Raw genomic sequence first — 20,228 nt, forward strand, 5'->3', positions numbered from 1 at the left:
TCATTTGGTTTTTCTAAGACTAGGTCTACTTTTGTTAATTATTTATTTATTTATTTATTGGTTGGTTGGTTGGTTGGTTGGTTGGTTTTTCAAGACAGGGTTTCTCTGTATAGCCCTGGTTAGCCTGGAACTCACAGAGATCTGCCTGCCTCTGCCTCCCCAGTACCAGGATTAAAGGCATGTGCCACTATGCTGGGCTTGTTTTGATTCTTGTTTTGTTTTGTTTTTGTTTTTGTTTTTTTTGAGATAAGGTTTCTATTATGTAGTTCTGGCTGTCCTAGAACTCTGCCTCTGTTGGTGCTGGGATCAAAATCATGGACTACCACACCTAGTGACAAACCTATCTTTTTTTAAAGATTTTATTTATTATGTATACAACATTCTGCTTCCATGTATATCTGCACACCAGAAGAAGGCACCAGATCTCATAACGGATGGTTGTGAGCCACCATGAGGTTGCTGGGAATTGAACTCAGGACCTCTGGAAGAGCAGTCAATGCTCTTAACTTCTGAGCTATCTCTCTAGCCCGAGACAAACCTATCTTAAAACATGGTTTTAGAGATTGGACATGTAACAGAGCTCAGTGATAGTGTATGCTTAGTTTGTACTAGGCCCTAGTTAAATTTCCTGCACCAATAAACATAGTTTTATATTACTGTGATCTAGATTCCATTCCTAGTTTTGTACCCAAGAGAATGAAAAATGTATCTCCAGGGGCTGGAGAGATGGCTTAACTGTTAAGAGCATTTGCTGTTCTTGCAGAGGACTGGGGTTTGGTTCCCAGCACCCACATGATTGGTACAGGGGTTCCATCACCCTCTTCTGGCCTCCATGTTCACTATACAAACATGGTGTACATATATACATGTAGGCAAAATACCTATAAAATAAAATTGGAAAAACATATATCCAGGGCTGGTAAGGTGATATAGTGGGTATAGGTACTTGCCACCAAGTCTGATGTCCTGAGTTTAATTCCTGGGACCCACACAGTGGGAGGAGAGAACCAACTCCCACAAGTTGTCCTCTCATCTGTACACACACATTTACATACCCACACAAAATAAAAATACTGTCTAAGACTGGATGTGAGCCGGGCGTTGGTGACACACACTTTTAATCCCAGCACTTGGGAGGCAGAGGCAGGTGGATCTCTGTGAGTTCGAGGCCAGCCTGGTCTCCAGAGCGAGTGCCAGGATAGGCTCCAAAGCTACACAGAGAAATCCTGTCTTGAAAAACCAAAAAAAAAAAAGACTGGATGTAATAGCTCATACCTGTAACAACAGCCCTTGGGAGATACCAGCCAGAGCTATGTGGTAAGACCTTTGTCTCGAAAAATATGTAATACACGTAGCTCAGTGATAGCACACTTACCTAGCCCAACATACACGAGGCCAGGAACAAATTCTACTACTATAATAATTGATAACACAGAGCTCAGTATAATAGCTTACTCTGGTAATCTCAATACTCAAGAAGCTGAGGGAGGAAGGTTGCTATATAGTCTTGGCTCCAGTGTTACACCCACTCTCAAACAAAAACCTATGTTCACGGAGAACCTTGTGTAGAAATGCTCATATTGGTCTTTGTAGTAAAATTGAAAACTGAAGTTGGGCATGGTGGCTCACACATGCAATCCCAGAATTTGAGAAGCTAAAACAGGAGGACTTCCAAGAGTCTTGTGTTCAACCTGAATTGCAGAATGAGACCCTGACTCCAAAAACAATAGTGAAAACCTGACTAACTATCATTTCGGAAGCCAAGCAAAAATGAGATATCTATACAGTGCAATATTCAGTGGTGAGAAGAAATGAGCCAGGTGTGCGGGCACAGTCTTTAATCCTAGCACTGGGGAAGCAGAGGCTGGCGGATCTCAGAACAAATAAACAGTGTGACCATGTCTCAAACGAAAAAAAAAATGGAAACTCTGATGTGTGATATCAAATGGATCAGTTTTGGGGGCTGGAGAGATAGCTTACAGGTTAAGAGTATTGACTGCTCTTCCAGGTCCTGTGTTCAATTCCCAGCAACCACATGGTGGCTCACAGCCATCTATAATGAGATCTGTTGCCCTCTTCTGGCATGCAGGCAAACTACTATATACATAATAAATCTTTAAAAAATGGATCAGGGCTGGAGAGATGGCTCAGAGGTTAAGAGCACTGTCTGCTCTTCCAGAGGTCCTGAGTTCAATTCCCAGCAACCACATGGTGGCTCACAACCATCCGTTATGAGATCTGGTGCCCTCTTCTGATGTGCAGATATGCATGGAAGCAGAATGTTGTATATATAATAAATAAAATCTTTTTTAAAAAGGATCAATTTAAAAATGTCAGATGAGTGAAATAACTTTCAAAAGATCATACATTAGGTTAGGGATATACCTCATTTGATAGAATGCCTACCTTGCATGCACCCAACATAACGGATGGTTGTGAGCCACCATGTGGTTGCTGGGAATTGAACTCAGGACCTCTGGAAGAGCAGTCAGTGCTCTTAGCCTCTGAGCCATCTCTCCAGCCCCTACCTTTGTCCCTCTGGGGCAAATAAATCTTTGTGCTGTCTTGGGGGGGTCCTGAGCCAGTACCAATCCTCTTACTGTGTTTTATACATAAAGAGGCAGAAAATCAGCCAGGGCTGGTGTGCTAGCACACACCTTTATTCCCAGCACTTGGGAGGCTAAGGCAGGAGGATTGCCCAGAGTTCAAGTCCAGCCTGAGCTATATATAATACCAGAACAGCCTGAATTACAGAATGAGACCTGTCTCAAAGAGCAACTAATACAGCAAAAAGGAATATTGGCATTCATGTATCTGGTTTTATTCATTCTCCCCACAGTTTCTGAGTTGTTTTCTCAGTGCTGGGGATGGAACCCAAGATCTCCAGCATGCTCGAGTGCCATGGCATATGAATAGAGGTCAGAGGTCTATGTGTTATGTTTTTGTATTTGATTTTGTTTGTTTTTTTCAAGATAGGGTTTCTCTGTATTGCTTTGGAGGTTATCCTGGAACTAGCTCTGTAGACCAGGCTGGCCTCGAACTCACAGAGATCCACCTGCCTCTGCCTCCCAAGTGCTGGGATTAAAGGCATGTGCCATTTATGCCTGGCTGTCTGAGGACTATTTGTGGGAATCAGTTTCCTTCCACAACATGGGTCCTAGGGATCAAACTCAGGTCATCAGAGAAAGCACCTTTACCCACTGATCCATCTTGAGGCCCCTCTTTTATTCTTTATTATTGAGGTAAGGTCTCATTAAGATGCCTATGCTGGTCTGGAGCATGAACTGTTCATCTTCCTGCCTCAGCCTCCTATAGCTGAGCTGTGTGCAGGCCCAGGAACCACACAGGCTTAGCTGCTGTTGTTTCTTTACTGTTGCACTAATTCCCACATTGTTCATTCTTAGTTTTGTGGGGTTTCTTAACTTGCTTATGTCTCTTTTGTTGTTATGAGATGCTAAGGATCAAATATGGGGCTTGTGTATGCCAGGCAAGTATTCTACCATCAAACTGCAACCCTGAGTCTATATTTGTATGCTTTGAGTTTTGTTTTGTGTTCCTGTGCACTAAGTGGGAAACTGAACTCATTTTGAGGACTACAGATGAGTTTTCTTTGGCAGAGGGGAACCTCAAAATCCACTTTGACTTTGAAATGATTATGAAGCCAGTGGCTCACACCTATAATCCCAGTGCTCAGGTGGCTAAGGAAGGAAGATCACTACTAGCTCAAAGCCATCCTGAGCTACACAGTGAGTTTCAGGCCAGCCTGAGCTATAAGAGCTCATCACAGAAAGGTATAAAATAGAAAATACAAAGTATTATGAACTTTGAAAAAAAGATGTATTTATTTCTTATGTATGCAGTGTTCTGCCTGCATGTATGCTTGCAGGCCAAAAGAGGGTACCAGATTTCATTATACACGTTTCTGGAAAGTGAACTGAGGACCTGTGGGAAAGTAGCCAGTGTTCTCAATTTGCTCAGGGGATGGTGACCCTTTCCCCTTCTCCAGGGGACAAAGTTTGCCTCTCTTAGGGTCCTCCTTGTTTACTAGTTTCTCTGGCAGTGTGGATTGTAGGGTGGCAATCCCTTACTCTATGTCTAAAAACCACATATGAGTGAGTACATATCATGTTTGTCTTTTTGTAATTGGGTTACCTCGCTCAGAATGGTTTCTTCGAGTTCCATCCATTTTCCTGCAAATTTCAAGATTCCATTGTTTTTTTCTTATGAGTAGTACTCCATTGTGTAAATGTACCACATTTTCTCCATTCTTCGGTTGAGGGGCATGTAGGCTGAGCAGATTGAGAACATGGGAAGAGGGGGGAGGAAGCTACGAGAGTGAGAAGGGAAGCAGAAAGGTTGAGTCAGGTGTAGATTAGAAGAAAGGACATATGATAGGTGGGATTTTAGTTGGGGGGTGGTAGAGGAGGAAGAAAGGGAGGGAGAAGGGAACTGGGGTCATCATGTAATTCAATCTTGTTTGTAATTCAAATATATAAAAATAAAAAACTAAAAAAAAATGCCACACACATACACAAAAGTAGCCAGTGCTCTTAACCTCTGAGCCATCTCTCCAACCCCCAGTTATTATGAACTTTTTTAACGGAAATTTTTTATTTATTAACCAGACTTGATACAGCTAAAAGAAGGGACAGATTTTTCAAAAATGAGACTACATAAAGGCAGCATGTCATTTTATTTAAAATTGCAAATTATTCACTTTTTTAAAAAAATGGATCAGAGGAAACATCATCCAGCCTTTTGCATTCCCGAGAAATAGAGAAGTGACAATTTCTGATCCATGAAGCTGCATATTTCAGCAGGCTGAAGCCTGCTGGTTCCAGAGGTCTGAGTCTCCTGGGAGACCTGGTGGTCTTCACTTGATGTTGAAAAGTTTGGTGGTACTGCAGGAGCAGCTTTCTCATTTCTGTGCGTTCTCATATCTACTCCCCACCCAAGATGATTGCCAGTGAAGTCTCCTCTACTTTCAGCTTCACAGGAAAGAGGATACCGATTGTGCAGAACACAGGACAGAGGTATCCCAGCTGGTATAGTAGAGTTTTTTGAGATATACATAAGTTTAGTCTGAAGCAGAATGATATCATGAAGAACTTTGTTGACAGTGCTGCATGAGTAAGTACAGTAGGTAAATTCCTAGACATCATTTGGCCAGACACTGGTCACAGGGCAGCCAAGTACTAAAAACACTTCATCAAGTTCCTTAAATATATTGGGGAATAGTGTGGCCTTAATCCTGAGGTAGAACCAGTGATTGGTACATTGCAGACAGAAGACTGACCAATCATCAGCACAAGTCCTCATAAAGAAAAGAAGCAGGCCGGGTGGTGGTGGCTCATACCTTTAACCCCAGCACTCAGGAGACAGAGGCAGGCGGATCTTTGTGAGTTCTAGGCCAGCCTAGTCTACAGAGCGAGTGCCAGGATAGTCTCTAAAGCAATACAGAGAAACCCTATCTCGAAAAAACAAAAAGAAAAAGAAAAGAATGAAGCAGAAGGAGTCTTTTCATTGCTTAAACTGGAGACCAAACCCCACAGAGGAAAGGAGCTATGAACTTTGTTGTGTTGGAGTTTGAACCCCAGGCCCAGTGCGTGGCAAGTGCTCTACCTCTGAGCTGTACCTTTAGTACTCTAATGTAGGCAGTTTAACCCTTTAAAAAATTACCTCTGGGGCTGGAGTGATGGCTCCATGGTTAAGAGCACTTGCTGCTCTTGCAGAGGCCCATGTTCTATTCCCAGCCACCCATATGGCAGCTGTCCACTTGCAAGGGATTGACACCTTCTTCTAGCCTTTATTGATACTATATACATGTGGTTCACGTAGAGACATGTAGGCAAATAAAAATAATCTTTAACAAAAAAAGCACTCCCCAGCTAGTGCTTTCACAGAACCCCGTAATTACAATATGTTCTGGTTTCATTTTCCTTTGGTTTTAGTTGTTTTCTACATTATCCTTATGTTTCTTCTTTGGCTTGTTGTTTATCAATAAATGGATTCTTGCTAGGTGGTGATGGTGCTCACCTTTGATTCCAGAACTTGGGAGGTAGAGGCTGGCAGATCTCTGTGCATTCAAGGCTAGCCTGGTCTACAGAGCGAGTTGCAGGACAGCCAGGACTGTTAAACAGAAAAATCCTGTCTTGAAAAAAAGAGACTTGCATTGTGGCCTAGAATATGTTCAATCCTGGTAAGTAGTCCTTGTATACATAAAAAGAATGCATTTGCCTACTTACTAGTGTTGTGGGGTATTCACCAGAGAAGGATACTTGGACACAGGTTTAAGCCAATAGTAAGTATTTATTAGTATTTACTATAAATGAGGTGTATAGGGTCCTAGTGTAACACTGAGCCTTTCTCAGGGTGAGATGTTTTTTAATTTATTTTTATTTTATTTGCATTGATGTTTTGCCTGCATGTATGTCTGTGTGAGGCTGTAAGATCTTGGAGTCACAGACAGGTGTGAGCTGCCATGTGGGTGCTGAGAATTGAACCCAGATCCTCTGGAAGAGCAGTCAGTGCTCTTAACCACTGACCATATCTCCAGCCCCTCAGGGTGAGCTTTTAAACACACACACACACACACACACACACACAAAAGTTCTGGTTTGACATACTTCAGATAACAAGAACAGTTAGCCAGAAACAAAACTACAGAAGCCAAAAGCAAGGTTAGTACAGTTAGAGACTTTCCCAGAACTATGGGCTTTGATAGATTAGGTCTTTATTTTGATTTTGGCTGATGGTACTGTCTACATGCTGAGTTTTAAAGCCTGAATGATACTTCCATCATGGAGTCAAGTGTGCTAAGGGCTCAGGGCCTACTAAGGTCTGGGGCTCTGTTACATTGCTCACTGGTCTTAGTGAATGAGTCAAATTGTGGACTCATCCTGCTCTAAAGAGACGTAGTTGGTCCTAAGGACCATTAATTTTACTGAACTGATATGTAACTGGCCACGTAGTTTAAGATGCAGGGGCCCACCACTAATCCTACCAGAATTGATAATTAAAGGCACAGTCAGTGCTTATAGCCAGGGGATCAAGAGAACAAATACTGGTATCAATTATCTAATTTATGTCTTAGTCTGTTTCACTCTTTTAGGTTTTTTTCCAGCCATGGCAAGATTATTTAAATTACTCCTGATAAATTAGCATAGAAACAACAGGTCTTTCCCATAGCCAGACATCATGAGAAGTAAGTCTAAGCCTCCTCAATTTTGTAGGATCCTTTTTGCAAGTGAATCTAACTGTTATTTTAATACCTTGAGGTCCTGATCAACCTGTCTACTTACTTTGGAAAAGCACCAGAAAAGGCACGTTTAGTCAAACCACTGGACTATACCCACAAAGTAGTCCCAGGGGCTCAGTAATATTGCTGTTATCAAGATGAATTAACCCGTGAGGCAGAATAAGGGGAAGTGCCTTTAGGGTTTGATATTAGACAAGTTTCAGCCCAGTTCTTAGTACCAGGGCTGGGTATCTAAGCATAACCAGCAATCCTGGCTGATTTCTGGCTGGGGATGATTAACTCTATACCCAGGGTCCTTCCCTTCAGCATAGAATATGATTTCCCAGGTTTTTCCAGAATTTCTTAAAGGAATGTTTCTGGAAATCACAAGTTTTACAAACCCAATTTTTGCGATGGAAATTTCTTTGTTTCAGGGCTTGCACAGAATTGTAAACTCTGCATTCCTACATCAAAAGATAAATTCCCATATCTTTCCTTTTCTCTATACAACCAGACACTTAAAGTGGGCATCAATGAGCAAAGGTCAAGATGAATATGGGTAGCTGGTCTATAGTCACACTAGCTAATACCTTTCTTATATCTGTCTTCCTCAGTTTCCAGTCCAAGCCTGAGGGCAGTGGAGGCTGGACCATGACCCTTTATTTATACCCATAGTGCAAAACACAAGACTCAGGAGGAGGTTGAGTGGCAGAGAGTGAAAGTACCAGAGGTCCAATGAAACCTTGATTTCCATGGTCCATAGTCTGGAGACAGTCCATTCGGCAGCAGCATCTGTAGCTTCTGTTTTCTTGCCCTGGGTGTGGTGGATCCACGGTGTGATGTCAGCACCTTCACCATACGAGAAGAGAGAATCACCTGTGGGGCCCTTTTCAGGTTGACTTCAGTGCCCCTTTGGCTACCTACCTGACCCAGATAGTATCACTGCACCGGAACAAGGGGAAACTGGTGGGGGACTCAGGGGTTGGCTGTGTCTCTCTAATAGTCCAGTGAATAACCTTTATGGAGAACAGGAATGCCTACAGTAACTTGAGAAACAAATGGTTAGGGAATTCTGCCAACTGCTGGTCTCTGAGCCTGGGAAGCAGTGGTGAGATCTTCCAAACATAATCTCATAGGTGATAAATCCCTCCCTATATGGGGGGAGCAGTGGACCACAGCAAAGGAAGGAGGCCTATTCATCCTTTGCTGGACTCCAATTAGAGTTTTGTTAGAATTTCTTTTTAATGTCTTGCTTATTCTTTTCACCTGGCCCGAACTCTGAGGTCTAAATGCACAATGAAGTTTTTAATTTTTATCTAAAGCTTTGGATGTTAATTGAGAGGTTTTGGCTAGGAAAGCTGGATCATTGTCAGACCTCATTATTAGGAGGAGACAAATCAGGGGACCAGTTCCTGGAGGAGCTTTTTTTCTACTCTTTGAGCAGTTTCAGTCCAGGTGGGGAATGCTTCTACCCACCCAGAAAAAAGTCATCTATAAAAACTAGCAAGTAAAAGCCAGGCATTGGTGGTGCATACCTTTAATCCCAGCACTCGGGAGGCAGAGGCAGACAGATTTCTGTGAGTTCGAGGCCAGCCTGGTCTTCAAAGAGAGTTCCAGGACAGTCTCCAAACCTACAGAGAAACCCTGTCTCAAAAAAACAGAAAACAAAACAAAAAAAAATAGCAAGTATTTTCTTTTATCTTCCCCCAGCAGGCTGGATCTTGGTGAAGTCAGTTTTCCCAGACTTTGTGGGGCTGTTGGTCTCTTATTTGGACTCCTGCCTGGGTAAGGACTCTATGGTTTAGATTCACTTGAGCACAAACCTGACATCTGGCTGAGACATCCCATGCTAGGCTGTCCAGTCTAGGTATAACATACCTTGGTCTGAGCAAATGCGAAAGTTTTGTGGAGCCCAGATGATTATCCTGGTGAAGATCAGTTGCCAACAATCCTGCCAGTTGTTTCTGGGAGAATATCTTTCCCTCTGGTGTCCTCCATCAACCTGTGGGTTTGAGCTGTCCATTCCTTCTTTTCCATGGAGTCTCAGACAGCACTGGGGCATGGTATGTCATCAGAATAGCAATAGGCCTCACTGGTCTTGGGGCATTTGTCCAGCAGCCAGGTGAGCAGCCTGGCAGTGGAGGACAGCAATTTGTAGGGGAAGCCAAATGGCCTTCAGGAGGGTCAAGAATTTTTTTTCTTGAGAAGCCCTCTTTCTCTATAGATCATACTGTGGACATGGCCGGTAGTAAAAGCACACTGACTGACATACCATGTATATGTTGGTGGACTTTTATTTTTCCCCTTTGAGCCAGGGTCAGAACAATCAGTTCTGCTCTCTGGCCTGAGGGACCTGGCTTGGGCCCAGATCGTTTCAGTTAAAGTATCTACTGCAGTTCCCATGAAGCCGTCTTTAATCCTTTCAAAAGGACCTAGCAAAAATTTGTTTAGGTCGGGCTGGAGAGATGGCTCAGTGATTAAGAACACTACCTGCTCTTCCAAAGGTCCTGAGTTCAATTCCCAGCAACCATGTGGTGGCTCACAACCATCTGTAGTGAAATCCGGTGCCCTCTTCTGACCTGCAGACATACGTGCAGGCAGAATCCTGTTACATAATAAATAAATGAATCTTTTAAAAAAATTGTTTAAGTTTCCTTGGTCAGTGTTGGGCAGAAGGGGAAAGTGGTTCTGTCCAGGCTGTGTTGTCTGGCAGTGAGCCCTCTGCCCAGCCCAGCCCTGGGGCTGTTTTTCTACTTTTTTCAGAGAATGGTGAGTTTTGTGGATCATTGGTTTAAAAGGAGACATACATCGTGGCAGAGAAAAGAGTGGAACTTTCTCTTTTCCTTTGGGCTCAGCCCAGGGGAATTTTCCCCTTTCCCTGGGGCTGCTTAGAGCAGGCAGGAGCAGAGAGAATGCTCACCTGGGGAAGCTATGTCCCCCTCACCCTGTGTGCATTCCACTTAGACGGATGGCAGGCGACCCTGGATGAGATGACCAGCCCGTCCCCACAAGGGCCAACTCTGATTACGAGCAGGAGTCAGGCAACAAAACAAGCACACACTCCTGCTTGCAGAGTGGGACAGGTGGGGTTTTGGTTTCGTTTGTTTGTTTTGTTTCTCTGGGTGACCTGGCAGAGCCAAAAAGATTCGGGTCCCCAACAGGAGGGGACACAGATCCTAAGCCATGTGTGAGGAAGGTCTCACACCAGAGAAAGCCAAAAACTCAAAAACAGAGAGAGGGAGAGAGCGAACCAGGGGTGGCCACCACACATTCATACACCTAAACAGACAGATCCAATGATGTCTCACATAGGTCCAGACACTGGACCAGCAATCATGTCCCACCACGCCCATATGTGCAAACAGAAGGTGCCTTAACCAGACTCACCTCTGGAGGTGACAGGCCAGGTGGCTTTCTGATTGTTTCCTTTTGGGGTGGAGGTGTCAGAACCCCTGAAACATTAGGCAGCAACTGATCAAAGGGAACCCTGGGGACCTGGAACACCTCAGGTTATGCACCCCCTAGGAGATCCTTGTCCACCTCACTCTTCTTCCATCCAAGGGGCTCTGAGACCTTTGGTGTCTCCAGGTCTGAGCTCTGGGATCTGTTGGGAACTCCAGAAATGTTGTGGGATAGAGAATACTGCTCAGACAATAGAAAGTCTTTATTAGGTGGCCGGTGACTACCCAGGGTGTGCGGGACCCCACTGGAGCACTGAGCTTTTATCAGGGTGAGCCTTTAAGCAGAAAAACCATGTTCTGGGTTGACATATTTCAGTTAACAAGGCCAGAAGCAGAACTACAGAAACCAAAAAGCAAGGTTAGACATTAAGAGACTTTCCCATAACTATGGGCTTTGGTGGGTTAGGCCTTTGTTTTAGTTTTGGCAGGTGGTGCTGTCTACATGCTGAGTTTTACAGCCTGAATGGCACTTCCATCATCAAGTCAGTTGTACTAAAGGTCTGGGGAGAATTTTCTATAAAAGTCAAATCAGATCATGGTGAAAGATGGTGTTATTCATTTCTACAATATCATTGTTAAATTTATGTCTGTCTGTTCTATCCATTATTGAAAGGAAGCATTGAAATCTATAGCTTGCACTCAGGAAACTGAGGCAGAAGTCATGTCCTGAGTTTCAGGTCAGCGTGTGCTGCATAGAAAGACCCTGTCTCAAAGAAATATATGGAGAAATATATGGGTCAAATTGTGGATCTATCTTTTTGTTGTTGATTTGTGTCTATTTTGAGACAGGGTCTCATTATGTAGCTCTGGCTGGTTGTTATGGAATTCTGTCCCAGAATTCATAGAGAACTGCCTGTCCCTGCCTCCTGAGTGCTAGGATTAAAGACATGCACCACCACACCTGGTCATGGAACCCTTTTGTTTGTTTGGGATCATTGGAAATAGAACCCAGTGTCTCACACATGCTAGGTGAGCATTCTGCCCCTGAGCTCCACTCCTTCCTCAAGCTTCAATTCTCTGTTATTTTACTGACTGCTACAACATTCTTAGAGTATACAACCTACTTCCAAGAATTTTGTACCATTGGGCATGGTGGTGCACAACTTTAGTAGCAGCACCAGGAAGGTAGAAGCAGAAGCGGGTAGATCAAGGCCTGCCAGGGTTACACAGTGAGTTCCAGGCCAACCAAGGCTACATAATGAGACCCTGTCTCAACTACCTCCCCCCCCCAAAACAAATAATTAAATAAATTTGGTAGGTAAGATATTTGTATATAAGTGTGTGTGTAAAACAATACTAAAGAAGAGAGCATGGATTTGCAGGGGGAGTTGAAGGAGGAAGAGGGAGGTGCCCAAATGATGTAGATGCATGGCTCATTTATGAAACTTTAAAGAAAATATAAAATGATTTTAAAACATAAAATTTATCTGGGTGTGGTAAAGCATGCCTTTAACCTCAGTACTTAAACAAAAACAAAACAAAAGCCAGGCAGTGGTAGCGCCTGCCTTTAGTCCCAGCACTCCAGGAGGCAGAGGCAGGCAGATCTCTGAGTTTGAGACCACCCTGATCTATAGAGTGAGTTCCAGGACAGCCTCCAAAGCCTCAGAGAAACCCTGCCTCGGAAAAAAAAAAACAAATAAATAAATAAATAACCTCAGTACTTAAGAGGCAGAAGCAAGTGGATCTCTGCAAGTTTGAGGCCAATCTTGATTCTATAATGAGTTTCAGGCCAGGCAGGGCTACGTAGAGACCTTGTCTCAATAATAATAATAAAACTAATGGGGCTACGGAGATGACTCAGCAGTTAAGAGCATTGTTCTTGCAGAAGACCCAGGGCCCATTCCCAGTACCCACATGGTGGTTTGCAACTGTCCATAATTCCAGTTCCAGGGGATCCAGTGCCCTCTTATGACCTCTCTGGGCAACAGGCATGAAGTGTTGCACATACATGCACACAGCCAAAACACTCATACTTAAGAATAAAAATAAAATTAAAAAATTTATCTTAGAACATTTTCATCACCATTTAAAATTGCCTATTTTTAGTTTCTCCTTGTTCCTTCCTCCAGGTTCCAGCAACTATTTATGGTTCCTATAAATGTGTCTTTCCTGAACACTTAAATTGGATCTTACATATAGTGAGACTAGTTCTCTGCTCCTAGCTACAGTAACTCCATCTCGGCCTTTTGCTTTGTTTTCGAGACAGGGTTTTTCTGTGTATCCCTGGCTGCCCTGGAACTCACTCTGTACACCAGGCTGGCCTCGAACTCACTGAGATCACCTGCCTCTGCGACCCGAGTGCTGGGATTAAAGGCGTGCGCCATCACTGCCTAGCAAGTAAACCCATCTTGTAACAAGCCACCAGGTAGATATTGTGTGTGTCAGACTTAGGCAAAACTGCTCACAGTTAGACAGTGTTTGCTTAATCCAGAGAAGTCCCCCCATAAGGACATAAATGGGCTACACACAAAAATAATGTTCCCAGTCTGGTTCAAGCCTGTAACACTAGGTGGCGCTCTAACTTCAGGTTTGTTAATGTTGCACACTGTAGCCTTAGAGCTGTAAACCATAGGAGGTTGATAGGCAGGGGATTGGTGACTTTGGGGAAATGAAACTGTCCATATTTGTCCTTCCCTCTGTAAGCAGCTTTCTAATAAACTTTCCCTAGGCCTTGCAATGCTAGTTTCATTTGCAGACACATAGACTCTGTTATTAAAGATATACTTATATGCACCATTCTTTGAACTGTTTGTGCCATCCCAATGCAGAGTGAGATGTGGGCTCTTCCCAGACTTTTGGCTAAAATCATGTGCAGAGTCAGATGTTAATTTACATCTCCTAGAGATAATCTCATCTTTTGAGGCTAGTTTAAGTTGTCCATATTACAGTGTACACCAATACTTTGTCTACTTTTATTACCTAATTACATTTCTTTGTGGGTTTTGTTTGTTTTGTTTGAGGCAGGGTCTCCAGTAGCCAAGTCTAGCTTTAAACTCACAAGCCTGCTCGGACCTCCCAAATGCTGGGATTACAGGTGTTTGTGTCACCACACACCAGCTCAGCATGAATCTTTTGTATTCCTTGTGTTTTTCTTCTTTCTATAAAATGTATTATCATTTTTAATTACGTGTAGGTGTGCATGTTTGTATGTGAATATGTGCACATAGAGGCTAGAGGGTCCCCTGGAGCTGGAGAGACAGAGGACTGTGAGCCACCTGATGTTGGTTGTGAGAATCAAATGGATTGGAAGGCTCTTATCTTTAATTTTTTCTTTAGTTTGATTTTATTTTTGTTTATTTTTCTTTTCATTTATTGTTCTTATTATTTATTTATTTTTGGTTTTATGAGACAGGATTTTTCTGTGTAACAAGCCATGACTTTCCTGGAACTCACTGTGTAGACCAGGCTGGCCTCCAACTCATAGAGATCTGCCTGCCTCCTGAGTGCACCACCACTGCCCAGCAAATTTTTTAAAGACTTAATTTACTCTATTTATGTGCATGTCTGTGGGAGTGTATGCCATTTGTGTGTGGTGCTCTGCAGGCCAGAAGACGGCATCAGATCTTTTGAAGCTGGAGTTACAAGCAGTTGTTCCCAGTGCACAGTGTGGGTGCTGAGAGCCAAACCTGGGTCCTCTGCAAGAGAATTACATATGCTTAACCACGAGCCATCTCTCCAGCCCCCCTTTTCACTAATTTTCTTCAGTGTGTTCATGAGACGTATACAAAATATAGTTAAAACAGCATTTCATTCCTTTTACTGGCTTGGCAGTCATCAGTGACAAGGATACATAGAAAACTGTTTCTGGGGCTGGAGAGATGGCTCAGAGGTTAAGAGCACTGGCTGCTCTTCCAGAGGTCCTGAGTTCAATTCCCAGCAACCACATGGTGGCTCACAACCATCCATTATGAGATCTGGTGCCCTCTTCTGGTGTGCAGATATACATGGAAGCAGAATGTTGTAAACAATAAATAAAATCTTAAAAAAAAAAGAAAACTGTTTCTGTTTCAGCACTGTAAAGCTGCTATGAGTCTTTTTTGGTATGTGCTTGCATTTATCTTGAATAGCAGTCATTGGGTAGGTATATATTTACCTATTTTAATATTATAAAACTATTGTTTCACAGTCTTACATGAAAATCCCAATGCCTCCAAATCCTCCTCATTATTTAGAATTGAATATTGCCAATGATATTAATTTTAGCTCTTTTAGTGAATATATAGTCATATGTCAGATAGTTTTTTAGTAATTTACTTTTCTTATATGTGCATTGGTGTCTTGCCTGCATATGTGTCTGTAGGAAGGTGTCAGATTCCCTGGAACTGGAGCTACAGACAGCTGTGAGCTGCTTTGTAGGTGCTGGAAATTGAATCCAGGTCCCCTGGAAGAACAGCCAGTGAGTGCTTTTAACCGATGAGCCATCCCTCAAGCCCCATCAGTATAGTTTTTATTTGTATTACTCTGATAACTAATGACATGAGCACTTCCTCATTTAGCTATAGTTATTTATATATGTTCCTCCGTGATGTGTTCCTTTTTATGCTTTTTGTCATTTAATTTTGTTGTTTTGAGATGGTCTCACCATGTAGCTCAGGCTGGCCTCAAACTCACATTAACCATCCTCAATATCCTGAGTGTTTGGATTACAGACTTGAGCAACTACACCTGGCAACCTGGCATTATCCTGTTTCTTGTTGAATCTCATGTTGCTTTAGCTAGCTTAGAACTTGCAGTGTAAGCCGGACTGTGGGGGCACACGCCTTTAGTCCCAGCACTCAAGAGACAGAGGCAGGCGGATCTCTGTGAGTTCAAGACCAGCCTGGTCTACAAGAGCTAGTTGCAGGGCAGCCTCCAAAGCAATTCAGAACAAAACAAAACAAAAAAAGTGTATATAAGATAGGAACAAGGCCACTGGCATGCCACCCTTTTCGCTACTACTCAGGCCAAAGCAAACACAATCAGTACTGGCAGAATGGAATAAATAGGAGTATGGGAGAGCATAGTACAGGCAGAATGAAATAAATAGGGCTATGAGTCTCCTTTCAAGGTTATAGTGAAGCTGGGAATTCACTGGGGAGCTATCATTTGACCTGGGCCTCAAAAGACAAAATGAAAAGGATTGGGAAATGGAAGGTTTAGAGGTGGGAGTGCAAGTCTGGGCCTTTTCAGCTAGGGAGTGGCAGACTCAGATCTGCTCAAGGAGAAGATCCCTAGAAGGGGAAGGCCTGAAAACCTGCAGATGGGAGCAAGGAGTATGTCTAAGATGGTGTGCACTTTCACAAGGACTGTAGTGATGGGAAGGATAAAAGGTGGATTAAAAATGATTGCAGGAAGAAGGGAAAACATTAAATACAATTTTAGGCCCTGTAGGTAAAAGTAATTGTCACACAAGCCTGAAGACCTGAACTTGATCTCTAAAGCCCATGATCAAAGGAAACAATCCACAGATTCCCAAAACATCCTCTAGCCTCAATTCGTGCACACACGCCACTAATAAAATATTAGAGCTGGAGAGATAGATCCATGTTAAAGAGCACTTGCTGTTCTTGGCAGAGGACCCAGGGTTTGGTTACCAGCACCCACATGGTGGCTCACAATCATCTATTAACTACAATTCAGTGGGATCTGGTGCCTTCTTTTGACAAGTGAGGGCAACAGACATGCACGTGGGGCACAGACATACTCGAAATCAAAACATGCATACATATAAATCTAAAATAAAATACTTTAAATAAAATTGAAACTCCAGGAGCACAGGGAGGTGGTGGTGCACACCTTTAGTCTTAGCACTCGGGAGGCAGAGGCAGGCGGATCTCTGTGAATTGGAGACCAGCCTGGTCTACAAGAGCTAGTTCCAGGACAGCCTCCAAAGCCACAGAGAAACCCTGTCTTTTTTTTTTTAAGATTTTATTTATTTATTATATATACAACATTCTGCTTCCATGTATATCTGCACACCAGAAGAGGGCACCAGATCTCATAACGGATGGTTGTGAGACACCATGTGGTTGCTGGGAATTGAACTCAGGACCTCTGGAAGAGCAGTCAGTGCTCTTAACCTCTGAGCTATCTCTCCAGCGCAGAAACCCTGTTTTGAAAAACAAAAAACCAAACAAACAGAAAAAAGAACTTGCAGTGTAGACCAGGCTGGCCTTGGCCTTGAATTCTGTTCTTTCTGCCCCTGAAATGTTGAGATTATAGGTGCATATCACCATTCTCAGCTCCCTTTTACAATGTTTTGTTTTGTTTAAAATTTTCTAATTTTATTATTTTATGAGTATGGATGTATTACCTGCATGTGTATCTATGCAGCACATTCTTTCCATGGCTGGGAGGCCATAGTGGGTATCAGAGTCCCTGCTATTGGAATTACAGCCATTTTAAAGTCACCTTGTGGGTGCTAGGAATTGAAGCCAGAATGTCTAGGACAGCAGCCAGTGATCTTAAACCATTGAACTATCTCTCCAGCTCCCCGGTTCCGTGTGTGTGTGTGTGTGTGTGTGTGTGTGTGTGTGTGTGTGTGTGTGTGTGTGTGTGTGTGTACACGAATTTATTTTTTTCCTAGATAGGGTTTTGCTATACAGCCTTAGCTGGCCTTGAACTCACAGAGATCCACTTTCTTCTGCCTCCTTAATTCTGGGATTAAAGTTGTGCACCACCACCACCCGTGGTGGAATATTATTTTAAGGTGTGTGACTTTTGTTTATGTTGCATTTGTTTAATTCTGTGAAGCTGTGTTACTGTGCCTGTCTAAAACACTTGATGATCTAATAAAGAGCTCAACAGACAACATCGAGGCAGGAGCAAGAATAGGCAGGGCTGTCAGGCAGAGAGAATAAAATAGGAGAAACAAGAAAGCAAGAACAAGAAGAGAACAATGGGAGGAGGACCTCAGAAGCCAGTTACCCAGCCACCCAGCCAGCCACAAAATAAAAAGAAAAGTAAGATTTACAGATAAGAAAGAGAAAAGCCCGAGGAAAAATATACGTTAAGAAAAGGTGGGTAACAACAAACCAAACTAAGGCTGGGCATTCATAACTAAGCATGAGCTCCGTGTGGTTTACTTGGCAGCTGGGTGGCGAGTCCCCCACAAAGGCTGAAGAGCCAAAAGAGTAAGAACAAAATTACCATTCAATAACCACTCGTCTTCCAGCCTCCTTTTAAAAACTATCTTTTTTGAGATGAGTTCTGGCTATGTTGCTTAAGCCGCAATGTTCTGCCTGACAGGGATAGAACTACAGCATGTGATGCCCTAGCCACTTCCCTTTGTCCCTGCTGTTGGGCTGCTTTCTGACTTTGAGTCATAAAATTCTTTGCATGCTCCAGATCCAAAGCCTTTGTTACGTACATATGTTGTAGGTATTTTTCCGTCCATCTATACTTGCCTTTACTTTTCTTAAATAAAATGAGCAGACATTTTAAACCGTGAAGTGTAATATTTTTCCTGCATTTTAATCCACTCTTTTGTAGTCACTCTTTCCTATATTCTTTTTAAAAATTATTTCTTCTCTTTTTTGTTTTTTTCCCAAGACAAGGTTTCTCTGTCCTGGCGTGCACCACCACCACCACCACCACCACCACCACCACCACCCAGCTGTCCTGGTCATTTTCATGCAGCCATTTCTATGAGAGACTTCACAGTGGATGTCCTGCTATTGTGGCTCTTACAATCTTTCTGCCCACTCTTCCATGAAGTTCCCTGAGCCATAGATGCAGGAGCTATGATGTAGATGCGTCTGTTAGGGCAGGACTCCACACCATCTGTTGTTCTCTGCATTGTGTCCGGTGGTGGTTTTCTGTGATGATCTCCATTGCTGTAAAGCAAGGCGTCTTCGATGGGGATGGTAGCTACACTTCTCTGTGGGTGTAAGGATAACACTTAGACTGTAGTAAGAATTGCAATGGTCTATTGAAGTGGCAGTAGTAGATTCTTTTCTAAGGTCCATGACCTCACTAGCCCTGGGAAGTTGGCTAGTTTTCCAGAACCAGGCATGATTTCCCTCCTGGTAAGTGGGCCTTTTACACAGCTGTTTGTCACCAACAGGTGAGTGCCACATTCTGCTCCTTGCCTTGCTGGTGATTGTCATGGTTCATAGATGTTGCAGCTAGGTAGGACTATGTAATTGCTTCCCTCCACTGGAAGCTTGCATAACATATTTCTGTCACCATGGAAGCTAGATGGCAGGAAAGAGGCTTTCAGGTCAGCTCCAGCTCTATCGTCCTAATCCTATGTCCTCAGTGAGCAATATCTTTAGCAATGGAGGCCCACCCTCACATGACGGCAACCAAGGTTCCATTGCTAGTCTAGTTTTGAAAGTCACTTGGACTACACTTAGCAACCATTCAAAAGGAGGTTTATTGTGCCTGGTACTAGAGTTTTTGTTATCTTTGTCAGCTATATATCTGCCAGAGGATTAATGTCAAGAATATACAAAGAACAACAACAAAAAAAAAATCAAGGAAGCAAATGATCCAATTAAAAATGGGGTAGGCATATAAATAGAAAGTTCTCAATAGAGGAAATAAAAATGGTGAAGAAATACCTCAAAAAGTGTTCATAATCCATAGCAATTATGGAAATGCAAAATAAAACAATTTTAAGACTTTTTTTAGCTTTGAGAATTTTATCTCACTCCAGTCATAGTTCCTAAGGTCAAGAAAATACTTGTGAGGTTTTGGAGAAAGGAAGCCCCACTCATTGTTGGTGGGATTGCAAATTGATGTAGCCACTCTGGATATTAGCATAGAGAATTCTCAAATAACTAAAACTAAATCAGCGATACGACTCCTTGGCATATATGTTCAAAGGACTTGACATCCTACCCCACAGATACTTGCTCAGCCATGTTCACTGCTGCTCTATTCACAATAGCCAGGAAATGGAAACAACCTTAGTGTCCTTCAGTAAATGAATGGACAATGACAATGTAAGCAGGGCATTGGTGGTGCACGCCTTTAGTCCCAGCACTCGGGAGGCAGAGGCAGGCGGATCTCTGAGTTCGAGGCCAGCCTGGTCTACAGGAGCTAGTTTCAGGACAGCCTCTAAAAGCCACTGAGAAACCCTGTCTCGGAAAAAAAAAATGACAATGTACTTATACACTGTGGATACTGTCCATAGTAAAGAAAAAGGAAACTTTTAGGTGGACAGAGAAAAGATCATATTGAGTGAGTTAACCCAGACCCAGAAAGACAGGCACCACATGTTCTCTCTCATTGTGGTTCCCAGCTCCAAATCCTCAGATGTGATCATAAAAACATGGAGTAAAGGTGGGTGTGTTGAGCTTCATAGGAAAATAACAAGATACAGGTGATAAGAAATATAAAATAGAAAAACTTGGAGGGGATGCCAACTGAGGAGGGAAGTCAGTACAGAAGGGAAGGAGGGATGAGGGATAAATAACACCAAGGTTTTTTCTTTGATAAAGCCTCAATAAATCATATAATTTTATATTTACCTAAAATTATATAATACATATGAATATATGCATATATGTACACATGTATGTGTAAGAGAGAGGGACAGAGAGAGA

At 42.9% G+C, this 20,228-nt stretch overlaps 1 protein-coding gene across 1 annotated transcript; it reads right to left on the reverse strand.

Moving 5' to 3' along the window:
• Positions 1-4,746: 4,746 nt before the first annotated feature.
• Positions 4,747-7,890, reverse strand: LOC113837513 (oocyte-secreted protein 1-like). The gene is given in 2 exon segments (XM_035449731.1): positions 4,747-5,349; positions 7,828-7,890. Coding segments are annotated over 2 exon segments (666 nt in total).
• Positions 7,891-20,228: the final 12,338 nt, after the last annotated feature.

The sequence above is a fragment of the Cricetulus griseus genome, chromosome X, assembly GCF_003668045.3.
Source record: "Cricetulus griseus strain 17A/GY chromosome X, alternate assembly CriGri-PICRH-1.0, whole genome shotgun sequence".
NCBI classification, from domain to species: Eukaryota; Metazoa; Chordata; class Mammalia; order Rodentia; family Cricetidae; genus Cricetulus; species Cricetulus griseus.